The 20167-nt window shown below is 49.4% G+C and overlaps 1 protein-coding gene across 1 annotated transcript in view; it reads right to left on the reverse strand.

Moving 5' to 3' along the window:
- spz (Spaetzle domain-containing protein) overlaps nucleotides 1-20167 on the reverse strand; it is a 90810-nt gene that overhangs the window by 10393 nt on the left and 60250 nt on the right. Inside the window, exon 3 of the mRNA XM_077648952.1 lies at nucleotides 2621-2842. Coding sequence (XP_077505078.1) covers nucleotides 2621-2842 — 222 coding nt within the window. The remainder of the gene's footprint in view (nucleotides 1-2620; nucleotides 2843-20167) is intronic.

The raw sequence follows: 20167 nt of genomic DNA on the forward strand, positions 1-20167 counted from the left end.
TGAAGCATGAGACCATTCAGCGTCACCCTGCTGAAACCATGGGGATGAATAAAATCAGTCCTCTTCATAACGACCACTGAAAGCATGCCACGCTTCGCCGAAGAAAAGAGTTTCAGCTAAAAAAAAAGAGAAAAACATGCTCCTTCGCAACAAACATTTCGCCTTTTGGCCTTCCGAGAATTTCGCACCAAATGCTTACTACCATTCTGTCCAACCGAATTAGTACAGCTCCTCGCACAAGCATCAGCGGCGAAGATGGTTTGGTTTGGTTTATGGGGGTTTAACGTCCCGAAGCGACTCAGGCTATGAGAGACGCCGTAGAGAAGGGCTCCGGAAATTTCGACCACCTGGGGTTCTTTAACGTGCACTGACATCGCACAGTACACGGGCCTCTAGAATTTTGCCTCCATCGAAATTCGACCGCCGCGGCCGGGATTGAACCCGCGTCTTTCGGGCCAGCAGCCGAGCGCCATAACCACTTAGCCACCGCGGCGGCTATCAGCGGCGAAGAAACTCTCCATGTGCTATATAGCAAGTACGCAAGCGACGTACGATATCGTGCGTTCACTGATATCTTGCGTGCACTCTCGCTAGCACTCGCGAAGGTCCCTGCACTGTAAGGGCAAAAGACACCGGGTTGCAAGTACGTACAACCAATTATACTTGATCGCGGCCGTTAGCCACCGGCGCAGCACCCTCTGTCACGAAAGCGAAACTAAGGTATAAGGAACGTGCTCGTCGGCTCATTAGTGCTGCGCCTAATTCTTATTTTCTCCCTGCTCCATTATCAATGTTCGCTTAACGGCTTTTAGGAAAACCAGCCAGACGTATACAAAAGAAACCTGGGATGCAAAGCTCCACCTCTCCCGTTCCATCTCAAGAAAGAAAACTTGCGCCGCAGGGGGACGGGTCACTTAGCGTTCAGCATGGCGCGGGGTGGACACCTTGCTGCGTCCGATAGCGGCACCCCATTGAAAGGGTTAAATAGAGACTAAATAAGCAACAAGGAGTGCCCGTGCCAGTTTACAATGTGAGACGCGCGTTTTTTTTTTTTTAATAGCGTTGTTTATTGCCTCTGGGCATAAGGGGAGTTGGGAAGAAAAGAGAGAAGAAAGAAAAGAAAAGAGTGGGTGGGTGTTAAATAAACCAGGAAAGATGTGCCGATCTAATGAAGGCGAGGAGGGAGCGGTGATGTGGCCCCTGCATCCAATCAATATATGAAGACGGCTTGTCTGGGTGGATATCCGCTGATGCCGGGTGGCGAATTCTAGTTGGCTTCAGTGCCGGGCAATCCCACAGCAAGTGGTGAATATCAGCCTCAGTGTCTTGTGAGTTGCAGACTGGACATCCTAGGCGGGGATATAAGTGGCGAAGTTGAGGCCACGTCCGAGTTACGGCAGGAATGAGGGCAACTCCGACCCGGATCCTCCGGAGCACAAACTCCTCTGCACGGGTAAGACCGCGGGGGAGGGTTATCGCACACGGAGGGATGAGAGCACGAGTGCGGCGCCGGAGGGGTTCCTTTCTTGTGGGGAGGACAGTAGCATCATCCATACTGAGGAATTGAGGCATTAACGTGGGTAGGGTTGGCAGGCGGGTTGCAGAATCTGCAGATCTTCGTGAATTGAGTAGGTCACGTGGTACCCACTCAATTCGAATGGCTTGCGGGATGTGAGCCGCCAGGCGATGTAGATTCTGGCACATTTCTGGGTTGCGGCTGACGCGTCGGAGTAGACGAGTTGCTTGAAGGGCGTCAGTACGGATGATAATGTGGGCTGTAGGGAGAAAGGCAACTGCGACTACAGAGCGAAGCGCATCTTGTATCGCAAGCAGCTCAGCACAGAAGGAAGTAGGGGGTTCCGCGAATCGAAACCTGGCCGTCTTGTTAAGTGCAGGCTGGCAGGGACAGTGAAGTGCAGTCGTCGTTACACGGCCCTGGATACTGGCATCAACATATATAATAATTGAGCCGCGGGGTAGGAGACTATCTTTTCCACGATTCGCTCGCGAAGGAACGATGCCGCATAAGGTGAGGTTGGGCGACGTAGATCGGTAGGTCTTTTGTCGCTCAGCTACACAAAGTCCCATGGAGGAAAAACTGACGGTGGCGGCGACAGTATGGTGTGTGATGAAGCAAAGGTCCGGAGTGCTCGCGGTGAATGCAAAAGGGTGGCCTTAAGGCTACGAGCATCCCGGCGCTGCTGCACAAGCCCGTCAAGGGTATTTAACTGAGCATTTTCTTGAAGTGCCACGATCGGGACGCGCGTTTCACGCCCTATGATAGCTCTCCTCATGATGCAAAAAATTATCTCCCGAATGCATTTTCCAAGGGCTCCGCAGCTGTCACAGAATGATATGCAAGCATATAACCTCATGATGCAAAAAATTATCTCCCGAATGCATTTTCCAAGGGCTCCGCAGCTGTCACAGAATGATATGCAAGCATATAACCGTACCAAAACGCCTTCCCACAGCAACTATGGTTACATTCCTTTGGAACGATGTTAGGTTAGCCACGCTAAAGAAATTGCGACGCGCACGCACATAGCTCACAAATAAAATGAACTGCCCCAACTTATCCCTAATCCTTCTCTTTTTAGTTGGTGACGGAGACACTCACGCGCAGAGTTCAATGGTGACGGCTTGTGCGTACTCGACGTCATTGATGACGTACAGCCACTCTTGGTAGGCGCTGCGTGCGCTCTTGGGGTAGATGGTCTTGCGCTTGATGGCGCAGACGCGCTGGTCGATGCTGTCCTCGTGGTTCAAGGGCTGCCGCGCCAGGATCTCCTTGTCGCTCAGGTCCACGTTCAGGCTCTGCACAACATTCCGGATGATCTGCCTGCGGGTAATAACATGCGTCACACCCTGCGTAACCCCCCCCCCCCCCATTTTTTTTTCGTTTTTCAGGACCAATATAACTTATAGTACTACCATAGTGGCCCTCGTACAAAACTCGCGCATTGTTTTCAAAAAGATGAGCTCATTTTTTCTCCCTTCTCTGAAAGTTACGATCTCACATGCAAACTACAGGGAATTCCCCGACAGAAGCAGAGGAGCCATGCATCACGCGGCGTGTTCGGTGCTGTGGCCTACAGAGGCCGAAATTGTCTTCTCACAACAGACAAGTACCAAAATTACGCTTTGATTTTAACGACGGCTATAGCCCTTGAGAGAACAACGGGCAAATCACGTTTAAATTCTCGAAGCGCACTATTGCACCACTCTTGGCCTTGAAATGATACAAGTGTCGAGCATCGACGCGACATAAAGCACGTCCCGAGATCGAATTTTCCAAAGCACGGCCGAGATCTTCATATATATTGTCACGGGTAAACAAATCCTTCAGGACAAAGACCGGAAAAGACGAAAGACCACAGAGCGGCGGGCGGCTTGGCGAGGCGAACGGCCGAACGTCAGCTGCCCAGGTTTCCCTTAAGATTTCTCGCCTCGTCGACACGCGCGCTCCAGAACAGCGCGGAGCGAAGACGAGGAATGCACCGTACCAATATTTCTAACCACGTTGCTCTCGCAGTGCTGTTTGTAGTCTGTAGAGTATGCCGTACTTGTTTATGAACTTATTTTCCCTGCTACGTGCCTTCTCTTCATGAAATTCACGCAGAAGCCATCGATGATGATCATCTAATTAAGCCAACAGCTTCCTTACCCCGCTGAATTACCAGCGAACGGCCGTGGATCACTGAAATCCAGCGCAAGTGACAGCAAAACAATAGCGTTGGCGTGCTTTCTCGACGCGTGAACAACGGCGTTCTTCCAATTCTTCTCGGGTAAAGACGCTCTTTGGTGGAATTTTCGATAATTTTTCATTTACTGCATAGCGGACACCAACGCATCACTCCTTCCTGGCGCAAAGCGAACACTGCCAAGGCAGCACACCGGACGCGAGAGGTCACGCTATCGTTACCTCTCACTCGCTGCTAAGCCACGTCACCTCGCTCACTCTCGTTGTCCCGATTTCATACTCGGAATACGCCGGGGAAGGCAGTGAACCTTGAGTGTACTGAGACAGCCTCGTCGCGCAACCGCAAGCTCTGGTGAGCTAGCTTCATTTAAACAAAAACGCGCCCCCCAGTTTGATGCTCGGGAGGCGCCAAGCCCGCACCGCAGACACGCCACACGACCGGATAGCCTCAAATACCACTTCAGTACCACTCGTAGCTCCGGCGGTGCTGCGCAGCTAAGCAGAATCTTGAGTTAGTCTCACAGTGGATCATGTATAAGTCCTTAAACATGATGATGATGATGGTGACGATGATGTTTTTATGGCGCACTGAGGGCCAGAGAGCGCCGTGGCACAAGGTGTTTTTTGTCCACTCAAGGTGGGGTTAAAGACCCACGTCCCAAGAATTTCACCTCGCAGAAGCCGGGTACCATGCAGGTGTCACAAACGTGGCACCATTTATGCTTTTGATGTCTTGTTTAATGAAACATATCTAGGCCGCCGCGGTGGCTGAGTGGTTATGGCGCTCGGCTGCTGGCCCGAAAGACGCGGGCTCGATCCCGGCCGCGGCGGTCGAATTTCGATGGAGGCGAAATTCTAGAGGCCCGTGTACCGTGCGATGTCAGTGCACGTTAAAGAACCCTAGGTGGTCGAAATTTCCTGAGCCCTTCACTGCGGCGTCTCTCATAGCCTGAGTCGCTTTGGGACGTTAAACCCCCATAACTAAACCAGCCGAAACATATCTAGGCGGCCCGTGCGGTTAAAATATTATGTACCTTAAGCTTTGGATTATCATTATATTCGTCGTGCACGTGTACGAACACGCGGTATTAGCCGTACATGGTTCCTCTGGTCAATCATCGGATACAGAGGAGGGTGTATGCGCGAATCTTGTTCCGTTTTGGTCTTCAAGGTGACCCCTAGAACTACGGAAGTAAGGGCGTACGTGTCTTTTTTTTTTGATGCCCTTTATGGTGGCGAGGTGATCCCAGATCCCAACAGCGGCCCACAACCAAAGTGACCTTCACCCCGCTGCAACAGCAAGGCCACGCAGTGGCAAAGTGGTGAGTGAACGTGCGCGACGTTAGAGGGGCGAGGTGACTGGCGAACCAAAGACAGTTCCCAGGAGGGGCGTCCGCCACACAGCCTATGAAAAGAGGCCCGTCCGTTACTCGCTTCAGTCCGCTCCTCGGGGGTTAGAACCGCCGCCGAGCACTCCCGGGAAGCCGCCGACGACACCTCACCTCCCTCGACAATCCGCCCGCTGTTTCCGGCCGGACCACCGCCTTCGAGGGCCATTCCGTGTCGTGGTGAATGGACTGCCGCTGCACCTCCGGTCACCGTATTCATGTTTTCAACCTCTCTTCAATGTGAACTTTTCGCCTCATTTTATTATTCATCTGTCTTCGTTAATTGGAATCGATTTTTGTAATTTACATGCACAGTCGTCCACATACCAACCTAGAGCATTTGAACGCCGCACCCGGGAGTACATTTGCGTCATTTATGAGGGGCCTAGTGCTCTAAGCCTGACCTTGTGTTGCATGCACATTCACATGAATCGTGTTTAACTCCTAATAGCTGTATAATGCTCATCAGGCGCCGGCCAATGCCATAAATACAAAAGAGAGCTTGCAGTTCGAGCGCCCTAGACAAGTGTGTGGACGACATACATGGCAAAATTACTTTTGGAAAGTAATTAAATTACTTTACTCATTACGTTTCTAGAAATCTCGCAGAAGTAATTAAATTATATTGCAAATTACTTTCCCAAAAATCCCGCAAAAGTAATTAAATTACATTATAAATTACTGCTATCAAAACTAATGGCATTATACATTTACTCCCCAGAAGTAATGAAAATTACTTTTAAATTACTTTCTAGTTTCGACGCATAAAAAGTTGCGCATTGGTCATAGTTCCTAGAAAATTTTCAGATTTCTTTGTTTGCACTGCAACTAAGCTTCAAAATGGGTGTTGGAAATTTTTCCCCTCTGAAGAATGGTAGCCCTAGTCCATTGAACAGCCGCTTTGCTGACGCAGATGAGGCCAGCTGAATCGCAAAATTTGTTTAATTGCCCGCATCGCTCTTCAATCGGAAGTTCATCGCTCAACGCGTAATACTGCGCCACCCTCTTGATTTTGAAGAATTCGTCGTGCGCATAAACAGCGGGAGTGCATAGACTGCTTGTTCCCGCTCATCGACCCGGAAATGCACCAAGGCGCAGATAACCTACCAATTATGCTGTTCAATTGACTCTTTCTGCAGACGCGCTGACGGAAATAAATAGCATGGCGCGGTGACACGGCCGGCTGTGTTGCCCTTGGGTTAAAGATATGACTTCATACCCAGCCACAGAAGCTAAACTAAGTTTGCTAGATGTCACTCGAGACTTCTTGTCAGTGCGGTGACGTCACAATATCTGTGAAGCAGTCTAGAGAGAAGTACTCGCTTGATCAAGCACTCGCAGCGCTGTTATGAACGGGATGCACACCAGCCGAAGATGATTAAAGCGAAGATTCCATCGACCGAGATGACCACGTGGTAGCGGCAATTTCGACAGGTCTTGACCCCTCGTTGACCACACGAAAAAAAAGATGTGCTGGGAATCTGCCTGCGGAATTTTTCCCGCTCTCCAGGAGGGGGGGGGGGGGGGGGGGGGGGATGACCTTCCCTTTGTCTGCAGTTCCTCACAAGACGCGACCGACGGTGTACAGTCGACTGGGGAAGAAGGGAACGGTGAATTCCAGTATTAACCGTGACTGACAAGAGCCGTCCGGACCAGAGAGAGCCCGCCGGGGTTGTAGCCACGGCGCCGTACCTGTGTTTGGATGGACACGTGCAGCTTCGGGCGAAGTAACAGCGGACCTCCGAATCCTCCTCGCCCATTCCCACGGTGCTCCGCGTGCTATGTGATGTGTCACTCTTCCGATCTGTGCCTCGTGTGGAAGTGGCCACCACGTGGTGAGAGGGCGGATCCTAAGTGTACTTAACAGGCGACCTGAGTGAGAACGATCGCTCTGGGCCTTGGCGACAAGGCTCATCCAGTCGCTCGACGCTGTGAACTCTTAATTCTTGACTGTTTGTTCTTTCTTTCGTAAAATATTTAAATAAGTTTCCCTAAGTTACAGTAAACCTGTTTGTGTTCTCGTTGTCCCAAATGTCAGCTTCCATCCTTCCTCATCCCTTCTCCGGCCAAACAACGCTACCCTGCATCACAACAGCCAGTCATGCTACTCTCTGCCCTATAACAACGGGTGCCATCGGTGGGAGAGAAGCGACTTATAACAACTGGTGGCGGCGATGGGATGCTGCTACCTGAATTATAACAGCTGGTGGCAGCAGTGGGATGCTGCTACCACAAGCCGTAACAGTGCGTCTGTGGGAGGGTGCAATACGGCATGCCATGGTCATGGAGCACTCCTGGTGGCCCTGCGGTGCGTCTGTGTGTGCGACCACACGCAGTGCTGGAAGATGCATGCGTAGCAGTCCTATAGATTCTTAATCAAGGCGGTGCTGATGCCCGCGCGCAAATCGCCTCTGGTCTGCGTGCGCCGTTTAGCTCGAGTGCTGGCTATTGTTGGCCGCACGTTTTCCTTGCATTGCAGATGCTCAACCCCGCTAACGCAAGGCCATATCATGGCCGATACCAGGAGAAGCACGGACTCAATACTCAGCAAAAGTAATTTCGCTAGTAATTAATTACTTTTGCCATGAAATTACTTTCCCAACGTAATGCATTACATTACTAAATTACCAGCCGAGAAAAGTAATGAATTACATTACAAATTATCGAGAAAAATGGCAGTGGCTTAGCTCGGCTATGCCAGGATATATGTACATATATATGGAAATATGGAAAGCGAGTGTGAAACTCCCCGGTTGGCCTTGTTCACATATTCCACAACGTATGAAGCACAGGCATAAACGTCCAGTATGACCTGTAGGTCCACGTTCGATTTCAGCACCGAGGCTATCCAAGGATTGAAGGGGTCGCGTCACTCTTACGCCTATTCTCTAGGCTAACGGCACGTTGTTCTTCGGTTTCTTGAGCCCGCCGCTGAAGTCTCTTGGTCGCATTCCATCGTTCATCACGGGCCGTCTTCAGTGAAGCAGGACTCAGGTCTCTCCTCCGGCTGCTGTCGCTGCTGCTAGCGGTCGAGACACCGGGCGTTAAACGTGCCTGTCTCGCGGCGGCATATTCACGGCGGCGTTCAGCCAGTCGTTCGGCGCGCTGTTCGTCTGTTTCCGGGGCGATTCGTTTCCTCTTCATCTCGTTCCGCTGTCGATTCCAGCCCTCCTCCAGCTTATCAGAATTGTCGCCGTCAATACTGTCGCCTCAACTGTGGTTGCGGCGCACGCCAGCTCTCCTTTTCAACCCTGTGACATCTTATCACGCATGCGACGCAGCTGTAGAAGCGAGCGGAGGCGAGCGCAAAGATGAGGAACCCGGTGTCAAGTCCTACCAAACGGCGGCGGCGGCGAGCGCGCGAAGCACAGTAACCTTCCGCGGCGAGGCGCGCGTTGTGACGTCACGTGCCTCGATGGAGTGCCGCCACAACGAAATCGCGAGTTTGCGGCCAATAAAGCTTTCGCTTTAAAGTAATGTCATTACAGTAATTTAATTACTGTTATGTCTGCTGGACGACTGTACTCCAGTAGCAAAGTGTACATACGTGTATATAGTACTCTGTTAGCAGCTATAATATCGTATTCATTGATGAATTTAACGACGCGTTTGATTTGCCTGGGTGTGTTCTCCTGAAAATATACTTGTTACCCGAATTTGTAGCTCTGTCTCATTAGCAACGCTGAACATAAACCGGCTAGCTGTGGGCGTCAAACTCGACCCCCTTCAATTGCCTCGGTTCGGGAAGATGATTCGCGTTTCTCCCTAGCCGTGACACCAGACCAGGGAAAAAGTTGTGCCTATTCATCGCCGGTGGGTACCCGGCGGCACTGGGGATCGAACCCCGCAACTACCGCGCGCGAGGCGTATGCTCAAACCACTAGGCCACCGCTGCGGTATAGTCCTTAGACAGATAATCAGAAACCTACGGGTGGTTGGAATTATTCGATACAGGTTTTTATTTGAAAAGCTGCGAATTAGACTTCGGTGCGATCCGTGCTGTTGGATTGTGCGGCAAGGCGAGCAATATTTACGTGATAAAGTGCAATAAAACACAATAAAGTAACTAAAATTGACCTGATTTTTAAACTTTTGTTTTTAGGACAGGATTATAAGAACCGGAGGCCGTCAACATCGACGGCGAGCTCCGTTTTTAAAACGACGGAACCGGCGTCGTATTTCAAGGTGCTGAACGTGAAAAACTTGAAAATTTGTTAGGTTGGCTTTCACAATTAGTCAGATGGCGTCACTCGAATTTTAAATGCAAGAAATACTGATATAGTTTTATTTTTAATGGCGCAGAAGATGTTGACGTTGTTCGGACGATAAAACCACGTGCAGCGACAGTAATTGATGAATGTGCATGGTGACAAAGCCAGCTTAAAGCGTTCCAAGACATCATTTTCGCGTTCGGTATCTCTGACCGCATTGCCGATTCGGAAATATTAAAAAGTGGGCTTGCTTTCAGTGTTGGCAGCTTTCAATTTCGCAATATAATCTTGCGCCCTAAAACCAAGAATTAGGGGTTTAATCAGTTAATTTTAGCTAATGAATCGTCTATTATTGCACTATATCATGTAAAAAATGTCCGCCTTGCCGTACAGTGCACACGAAAAGACCGCACCGCCGTATCTTTCAAGGATACAAAAAAAAAATCTGTATCGGCTAATGTGAATAACAGTCCAGGCCTAACAGTCGTACCCTGCGAGTACTGACTTATGGGATAAGAATTTGTAGGCTAACGAAAGCTTGAAATATAGATTGCGAACAGCGCAGGAAAAATCACCGCAAAAAAACAAAAACAAAACAGTGGATTGCAGAGCGAACTCGAGTTACCTACAGCCCAGAGGGAACCATGTGGAGGACGTGGACATGGGAGAATAGATGACCGATTAGGATAACGGAATGCACTTCAGGCGCAGTTCGGCCCGGCTGCGCATGGCCGAGGGCAGAGGGAGGATGGGGAAACGAAAGTTGGAATTTCGAACGTGGCCGCGGTTGGTGCAGGGCAGAGCTATAGCTTCTACGCGGTCAACGGTATTAATGCTTCAATTTCGTTCTGGAGTCATGTGCCAGTTCATTGTTTTTGATTTGAATCTCGTTTCCAAGTGTGGCTGTAAGCAGCACGTTGGTACGAAGAAACACGCGGCTGAACGGAAAGCTGCCATGCACACTACTCGCTTGAGTTCCGGCTGTGGATCCCCCGCGCATCGCCTTCACGGTTGACCGGGCGCAACCGGTGAGATATGGCGCAAGGATCGCCACGCGTGCGTTTAAAAGGCATCGCACAGTACACAAGCAGACGAGCGTTAAGCGCCGCGCCAAACTAGCTGGCAACACACCCTTCCGCTCGCACATCTTCCTTGCTTCTCGTAGTGGCAGCTTTTGATGCAACCTGCTTGACGAGGTCTGGCCACTTAGACCTCGACCTTTTTAGTCACATTTGCATTCGCTTCATCTATCCCGTAATCTTTTCTTTGGTCCTTTCCCTTTCCCCAGTGTGGAGTAGCAGGCCAGGGTTATGTTACCACCGGCCGACCTCTCCTCTTTTCCTCTCATTAAAATTCCTCTCTCTTTCTCTCTCTCTTGGTCTGACTTTTTTTTTTTACTTCAAAAAGCGGGCCAGGCAAAAAAGCGTGCGACCCGTTTTTTTTTTGTTTCCAGCGATTTGTTGCAACGGCGATCTTCGCGGCCGCTTTAGCTCAGTCGAACGCAGAAAGAGCAGATTTCAAATTCTTACAAGACGATGTGTTTGCCGGTGAGAACATCGCGTGCTCGCAGAAGGTCAGAAAGGAGGGTTTGTTCGGCGGCCACATTTATGGCACGCGTTAATCGCGATTTTCTTAGCCGGAACAGTCATTTTTCGCATTGTCGGGCAACATGTCCAACACTCTCGTACAAACATTCCGAATATTGGAAAATCGTAAGGTACATAAAATTGCAAGAATAGTGTAAGGTACTGCTGTCGAAATATTGAAGGTAATAATCCATTCTGCCGATGCGTAGCAAAATGTTCGTTTTAAATTTCTTCCATCGCTCGCATGGAACAGTCAAGAGTGCCATAGAAAACCAATAGGGAACATTTTTGACGACAGCAAAAATGTTAACAGTAAAAAATGCAAGCCTGCCGACGGCACATCTGCGGATATATTAATAGTTATTGTGAAATCTTAGCATAATATATGAAAAAATAAACTCTGCGCTTATTTTTCTTTTTTTTCATAAATGGGCGCGCATAAACTCGCCCATTAAAAAAATTGATTTTGTCCAGAATTGTTGGGTATGGCTCCAGTAGTCTAGAAAGAAAATTTTTCGCTATTAAAAAAATAAGAAAGCAGGTCAATGGTTTTTTTCTTCGCACTCGGACAACGCTGTTTGACGTCGAACACGGAAAGCGTCAATGAAAAAGGACATCATTGTTTGGCAGATTGCAAAAGACCGCTGGCTACGGCAACCCCTCTTTCTTTCTTCCTCCTTTGACCCTTTCCTAAATCCTTTCCCTCACTGCGCGGTTGAGGTCACAGGTGCGCACTGTGAGTAAGACAGTTACTGCGCCTTTCCTTTTCTCACAACCACCCCACTGCAAAACGCCGCTTCGAAATCAGGTGATATCTACATCGTCATCATCATCATCAGCCTAACTATGCCCACCGCAAGACAAAAGGCCTCTCCCATATCTCTCCAATTATCCCTGCCCTGTGCCAGCTGCGGCCACCTTATCCCCGCAAACTTCCTAATGTCAGCCTCCTGTTACGCTTGCCTTCTCACATTTAAATAACAAGTTTTTAGGAGTTATCACTTTACGCGCCTCCTGTTGGCATCAAATCCAAGAACGCATTTATCTGTCAAGAGGTAGCGCAGATATCTGCATTGACTTTCATATGATTGGTCAGTCAACGCGCCGCAAAGCGAAGGGCGTTTCGGGATGGAAGTATATAAACGTGTTTTCAATACCAATCAATCTGTGATGCAATACGCATGATCAAAGAGCATTGCTTTGTGTGAGATCGCACCACCCTCGTAATACAGCTTCTAGAAAAACGAAATCCGCATTTCTGCGTTCCACGACTGCAGACGCACTCTCAGCGAGTCCGTTTGAACCTGCCTGCGAAAAAAAAAAGAAAAGAAAGCTGAATGGTACATTTTATGTAACTGTTTAGGTTAGCAAACATTCCTGCTTGCTTTGGACGACTGGTAGTCTGGTAATGAAAAAGAACTATATGCACATGTATGTAGAAGTTAGTGCTAGCACGTATAAAAATGCGCCTCAGGCCTTCCCGTCTGATTTAGATACGGCTGTAAAGATTTCTTCTGTCTTGTCAGGTTTCTTGTTCGGAGATGAGCATTCTATTGGCAGGATTAAGTAATTCGAGGTCTGTTCCAGCCGCATTTTTTTTTCACAGGTACTTTCCTATTTAAATATATATTTGCCCTGTAAGATGAAAAAAGGTTTCGCTGAAACTATACTATTGGGGCAGTTGCTTCTGGCATTTTTTACATCAAAACTCCAAACCCCAAGCAGGACACAGTAGGGCTAAACTAGAAGACTGCGACCTGTGTCTGTTTTACTTCGTGTTTGTCTGGTTTTGGCTCTTTTATGCAAAATTTCTTTTTCGGTGTGTTTTAATTCCTCTAAAATGAACTAATCACGCGCACAACCTGGACACAATTTTTATTGTGTAAATAGTTTGTACTTAGTGCTTCTCCCCCTATCCTCTCTCCCTGTCCCCTCACCTCTTTCATTTCATTTCTCCATTCTGCCGGCTATCCTTTATTTCCGCTGCCCCAGCTCATGTGCCTCGGTATCGATGGCAGATGCCGGGGATAGCAAAAATCTGTTCCTTCCTTTTTACTATTATTTTAATAAAAAAAACCACTACCAAAACCAGTTCAGAGGCCACGTGCATTGATAGAATGCTGATCATTTGTGGGAAAACTTTATTCGAAGTTGCGCTGAACCGTTTCTTAAATTTTACAATAGAAGCGCTATACGAATTGAAGTTTGTGTGGGATATGCAGGTGGGCTCCGCATGCAACATTAAGGATGCAGGTGCGATCGTCGGTTCGGTTGGACAAGCGTGATATACCCACGATTTAATTGTTTACTCTCTAGAGGCCCGCGTACTGTGCGATGTGAGTGGACGTTAAAGAACCCCAGGTGGTCGAATTTTCCGAAGCCCTCCTCCACTACGGCGTTCCTCATAGCCTGAGTCGCTTTGGGACGTTAAGCCCCAATAAACCTATAAACCATAAACCAATTGTTTACCCAATGCTTTCCTGTGTTTTATCTGCGAATCTTGTGAGGCTGAGAGCGAGGGCTATCGCCGTTTTTTTTTACTTCTTTAATTTCTTGTAGGCGCTGTTGGAGTTATTTTTTTAATCGAATACCGAGGTCAAAGGCAAATCTTACCTGTGACCAGGGCCACAGGAAGACAGCGCTGTGACACGGCGCCTAAAGTTTCGAGCATGGAGGAAGGAAAGAACGCTTGGTTTCGAGGCAGATGACGGCTTTCACCTGCAGGCTCGTCCATAGTATATGGCACAGCCCAAAGGAGCCGTAATGTTTTTTCCCTTACCGCAAAAAAGGGGGGGGGGGGCGGCAGCGACATCTTTTGCAATGTATGTGCTTAATAAATGTCAGAATACGCATTTAAACCAACGTTGCGACTGGTATAAACGCAAAGCGCAAGACACTTGGCGCTCGCTTGCCCGCCGTTCGTAGAAGGCTGATTTGGACAAGGCAGCATCTTCTATTCGAAGGCAGGTCAGAGCGCCCCTTTTTCTTTGCTGTTCAAGAAAGTATACTCTGATTGCCAACCACCTTTAGGCAACAAAAAGAAAACGGCACTGCGCATTGTAATGTAGGCACCATCGGACGAGAAATGTAGGCGGAGACGAAGAAGATGCTTGTCATGGACACCGAACTCTAGCCAGGGCGTATTCATCAGCGCCGAGCGTGCAGACTGTTGCCCAGACTACGGCCCAACGAAGCGCACTGTTGAGCGCCGATGACGTATGGTTGCCGCTAGCGCGGCGCCGTAAGAACTCTCCACCCCTAATTCAGTGGCGCGTTACCAGGCGCGGTGGCTTAGTGGTCAGGGCGCTCGGCTACTGATCCGGAGTTCCCGGGCTCGAACCCGACCGCGGTGGCTACGTCTTTATGAAGGCAAAACGCTAAGGCACCCGTGTGCTGTGCGATGTCAGTGCATGTTAATGATCCCCAAGTGGTCGAAATTATTCCGGAGCCCTCCACTACGGCACCTCTTTCTTACTTTACTCCCTCCTTTATCCCTTCCCTTACGGCGCGGTTCAGGTGTCCGCAGATATATGAGAGATACAACGTCATTTCCTTTCCCCCAAAACCAATTATTATTATGACTCACGCCGCAATCCGTCGGCATAATTAATCCGTCGGCTTCGCTAGCCCGAATCCTTCACTCGCGGCTGCGAGACAGTACTGCCGATGCATCGCCGTTAAACGCGCTCCGCTCGCTTGTTGCCATCAGCCTTGATCACGGGAGGCAGTTATATCACTTCGCAAGATGAACAGGGAGCCTTTTCAACACTGCCCTTAAACTGTCGCCGCGGGACTGTGATGCAACATTTACTTTAATCTGCCATTGTACTCACAACCTTTTAACCAGCTTAAGGACACTCTGGATAGAGCGAGTTGACCACGATACAGCCTGCTAAGCGCTAGAATCACTTTATTTTGTTACTCGCTATTTGAAGTGGAGCCAGAAACAAATTATGAGTGGCGCTTCGCGTTTATATATTTTTTTTCTGGATCCAAACCGACGCCTTACTAATTGTGTGCGACCAGGCTTCGCTTAAGCAGATCTTGTGGCTGCAAGATGTTGTCAAAGGAATCTAGACATGCTTACATATAAGCTGCTCTCATCAGTAGTTTGGCTGAGCCCTTTCACTTTGCCTCGGACTAATTATGCTGGAAGATGGGTGTGGATGATGAAATGTATTAGTAGTGTGTGTGTTGCGCTGTACGAATAGGGTATATATAGGGCGTCCCAGATAACTATAGCCAGAGTTAAAAAAAAATCCCAAGGCGCTCTAAATCGACGCGACCAAATGCATGTGGTTGGCCATGGGCCAAAAATTACAATTGGGAAGTTGTAGATTGGTCTGCAAAACGCCCGACTGAACAGTTTCTCAATTATTATCCAATACATATTTTTTCCGCATACTACATATCCCCGCGAATTACCAAAAACACCACATAACATGCCCGCTTGCGCGCCCCGATTACAGTGCTCTCAAACGCTCCGTGCGCAAACAGATCATTTAGCCGGGTGTGCTGCTGCTTTTAAAGGTGACAGGGCAGCGACGCAGGCACTGACTGCGATTTACGCCAGCGATATGCTTCCCTCGCGGCGGTTCATGATAGCGATAAGCAGACGCAGCGCATATCGCTATCGATATCAGCGAGCCATGGAAAGAAAAATGATAGGTGTAACGTTAAGAGGCCGGAAGCAGGCAGAGTGGGTCAGGGAACAAACGATGGTTAATGACATCCTAGTCGAAATCAAGAGGAAGAAATGGGCTTGGGCAGGGCATGTAATGCGAAGGCAAGATAACCGCTTGTCCTTAACGGTAACGGAGTGGATTCCAAGAGAAGGCAAGCGTATAGCAGGGGGCGACAGAAAGTTAGGTGGGCTGATGCGATTAAGAAGTTTGCGGGCATAGGGTGGGAGCCGCTGCCAAAGGACAGGGTTAATTGGAGAGACATGGGAGAGGCCTTTGCCTTGCAGTGGGCGTAGTCAGGCTGCTGCTGCTGATGATGATGATGATGTTCCTTGTGACCCTGCCTCTCGCCTCGCTGCTTCATCGATTACTTGCGCAAGTCTTCGTCTTCAGCTTCAAGGATGCGGTGCGGCGGCTCGGGGTCCCGGGAGTGCGTGGCGGCGGCTTTCCCTCCGCGGAGCCCACTGAAGCTCGTGTCCATTCGGCCCATTCTTAAAGGCTTAGCTCGTTAGCGGACGAAGCACTCGGTGTCAAAAAAAACAAACACACACACGTGCCAAAAACGCACCAAGTAGTTCACACACAAAAAGGGAGTCAGGTAGGCCCCCACACTTTGACACACGTATGGCCGCCGCCATCTTGAAGTAGGAAAAGAATTTACGAATATGCAAAAGCAGCTCAAGGCTTTGGCAGTAGTAGGGGTGACCTTGAGCTGGGAAAAAACGAAAGATATGCAGAAAAGGCAGCACGTACGTCCCCGCACGTGCAGCGCGTAGGGGTTGCACCACTAGAAGAAACTGCCACCGAAACAGCGCGCACGTATACGCGTGCTCTTCCGTAGACACGCAGAGGCTGCATCGACATACTTATGTGTAAAGAAACGCGGACACATCAGTTTTATATAAACATAAGTGAAAAAGATGCCGCCACTACTGTGACACTAACATAATATGAAAAAATCGCGTTCATAAAGGGCTTTCCCGTTGAAAAGTGCTTTTGTCCAGATTTGCTGGGTATGGGAAGATAGTGGGCCGAAGAGCCGTTCTGAAAAATTTTTAAACGGTAAATTCTGCTCTCCTAAGGCATTTAAACCAAATACCAGATTGAGATGGTTTGTTTAATAGTAGCAAAAGGCACGCACCTTATTAAAAATGATATGTTATCTTTACTAACTCCAACTGCAACGTGTTTCGCGCCCTCTTTAAACGACGGCCTTTATAGACCTCTTCACTGTTTGCAGCTTGGCTGACTGCGCGTGCGTGTTGGACGAGCAGTAGATGCCTGCATGAAATCCGCCAATCAGAATGCTGCTGGCACCGCCCAGTGGAAATATGCCTGCACCCAAAAAGGGAAATGTGAGAAGGTCTATACTGCATAGCGTGAGTTTAAAGACCGTGTTCCTGTAGCGGCTGGGGATTTATATCGCTTGTCAGCATGTGTATCGCTCGAGAAAAGCACAGATTCAATTCGCAGGTACTAAAACGTGCCGGTCGCGAAATTTTAGTCTACCACTAAGGCTACATTTCTCTGGTCGACGATTGGTATTGTTGGGAATTGCGCCTCAACCCCACCGGTGCCACCAATGCTGGAGACGGAGGGGACTTTGGGTTGTCTGACACGTTCAGAATTGCAGGCCCGGCTCCTAAGGACGCTGTCGGACTCCGTTACGGAGGAAACTGTACAGTAGGTTTGTTTTTACATATTTACAATCGGGATAGGAGAGTCTCGGTAACAGACCAGCAGCCCGTTATTCCCCAGATCTCTGAATCGGGAATAAAGTTCGGAGAACGATGTCCAGTCAAGTGAGCAGATCACACTGGAGGTACCACCCACGACAGGGGGCGATGCTGATGCTCTCTCGCAGCTCGGTCGATGGAAAGGGGAAAAGCCAGTCCTCCAACACTGTCGTGTGAATGTCGCCACTGCGGCTAAGTCGGTGCCTCCATGGGAAGGGAATGACACGCCGTTTCTCAGCAGGTGGACAGGGGAAAAGGCGCATCGAACACTGTCGTGTCGACTTCACCATTGTGGCGAGTTCGGCGTCACAGTGGGAAAGGAATGTCAAGCCGTCTCCCAGCAGGTGAATGAACGACCTTGTCTCTCCCGCCTGCTGTCCGAAGCGCGGCACCTCTGTCGAGGTCGTAACAGTCTAGATTATCATCCCAAGCGTGGCCTTTCGACAGCATCAATCCGTCCGGCGACCCGAGGGCAGACTCGGCCACCTGACGCCGCCATTGTCGCCGCAGCGTTTCTTCCCGATTACTCATCCACCTTCACGTTGGACTTCTAGGAATTATTCCCAGGTCCGAATCCGCCGATCTCAAGAGTATATTTAATATTTTGCTTTTTCTTCCTGTGTTGCCGCCTGGTCCCAGTGTTTCACGTTAGAAACGGGGTCAGTTACCACTGGACCAGGTCGCCTTGATTGCAAATGTTGCCAGCGGAAACCGGTCTACACTGGTTCGGATTTCGGCACACTCGGTCGAACCAGCTAGTTAAGCTGAGTATGGAAAGCTGGCGCGCGCTGAAAGGCCCAGCCCCATTGGAAAGCCAGCACAAAAGGTAAGACTTGTGGGCGCGAAAATTCTCGGAACTAAAAATATTCTAAGGACGACTGCGATACTTCTTAATGCGAAACTTCAGTGCAGATCTGTTGGTGTTTTGATTTTGCGATATATTAAGGTAAAGAATTTGAGAGATACGTGTAGTATGTAGAGTGACAAAGCGCTCTTTATTTTCCGCGGACACTCTTTCTTCAAGTAACACTCATCTCCCAGTCTTTGATTGTCACGAAGATGGCTTTTTGGTCGGAGAAACGGATGGAGATGTGTTCAACCTGCTGCACCAATGCATGGTTCATAAGCAGACAGTTTATACTAGGAAGACAACGTTGTGATTGGCGAGGCCGACGTGGACAATCTATCGCGTGCAGCACATTTCACAGCACCGCCCGCCAACGGAGCGGAGCGTCACGCGACTGCATGGAGGTTGCGCGTGGGTTAACGTTCTTCCGCAGACATCCCCTAGCCATCCGCATAGACGGCGCTCACGGCGTGCACCACCCTGGCACCATCTATGAGCCAGCGGCGGTAGTTTGCTTGGCACGGCAAGGCCGGTCTTGACGCGCGCTTTCGCTCTCTCCTTACGGCCTGAGCAGGCGCCAAGGGGACAATGCATTTTTTTCTGCGCTGCTCCACCGCTGATCTCCGCGAGAGGGCGCAGCGAGCCAACCCTTGTTGCGGGGGCGCCGGAGCCGGTTTTGAGCAGCAAGTCGCCACGCGCGCGGCTCCATTTTTTCACGTGCTGGTTTTGTCGCTGTGCTTAAACGTGTGAACGAAAGGTTTGCCACGTGAAGTCATCAATACGCCTGCCTCATGCTTCGCTCGCCATCCTGACAAGGTCACCTTCCCCAGTAAGTTTCTGCGTCGGACTTCTCATGGATACTCGTCTCACAAACTTGTGAAGTGAATCTTCTCTATAGTGCGGCCATGGTGTACTGTTGTGTGCCGTTTTGTCAATCGCGATCCGGAAAGACTCCCGGTGTGTCGTTTCACCAGTTTCCAGTTTACCAGGAACTGTGCACCAAATGGCAAAAAAAAAACATTTCTCGGGAGAATCCCGTCATTAATGACAAATCACCCTCGACTACAGTATGCAGCAAGCATTTCTTGGCGAGTGACTACGTAAGTGATTCTAAAATAAGAAAACTGGTTCTCGGTGTGGTTCCAACTGTATTTGAAGGGTATCCTTCTTACCTAGCACCCAGTGCGAAGAAAGCACGCAGGACCCTAAAGGTCAGAGACATTGCTCCTTCCAGGAAGCCAGCAAAACGAAAGGCAGAGCCGGAAACTTGCGAGCATGCATCGTTAGAGTCGCCGGAAGGTGAAACCAGACAGATGGCTACTATATGCAAGCAAACAAATAACAACGATGCGCAGCGAGCTAGCCGATACCTTTTAATGACAGCGAGGCTTCGTTCACAGGTGGCGTACTATCGCTCCAAGGTCTCAATAGCGCAGCAGCAACTAGAAGCAGAAAGGAAGGTGGTATCTACATATCGCGACGACAAGCGCTACTCATCTCTTAAAAATTGTGCTTCAGACGCTGAAAAGGGGGAGAAAAAGGCTGTCTTCCTGCTTCACCAAATCGACGGATATCAGAAGAAATTCCAGTCTTATCCCGAAGAAGGAATCAGAGTGTGCGTCATATGGCGATTTCTTTCACCGAGGGGTTATGATCATGCCCGTACTACTCTGCTAACACTGCCACATAAGTGCACACTACAGCGCTACGTTGGCCCAGCTCAACGTCTTCTGGAATGAGTTACGCCATGAAAGAAAGGAATGCAGGAGGCTTCCCTTCTCAGCCACAAACAGTACATGGCTTCATTAATAATCAATGAAGCAGCAATAAAGCCGAAGTGCATATATGATCGGAAGTGCCACGTGGTTTTTGGGATCAGAGACAAGCCAGGAAACGGTGCGCCACGAACCAAGAACGAAACGCTTGCTAACCGATTGCTATGCTTCGTGCTCCACGGAGTGGTCACCTCGTACAAGATACCGTGTTCATATTACTTTACAAAGCAATTTAGCGG

Source organism: Amblyomma americanum, chromosome 1, assembly GCF_052857255.1.
Source record: "Amblyomma americanum isolate KBUSLIRL-KWMA chromosome 1, ASM5285725v1, whole genome shotgun sequence".
In the NCBI taxonomy this organism is placed as follows: domain Eukaryota; kingdom Metazoa; phylum Arthropoda; class Arachnida; order Ixodida; family Ixodidae; genus Amblyomma; species Amblyomma americanum.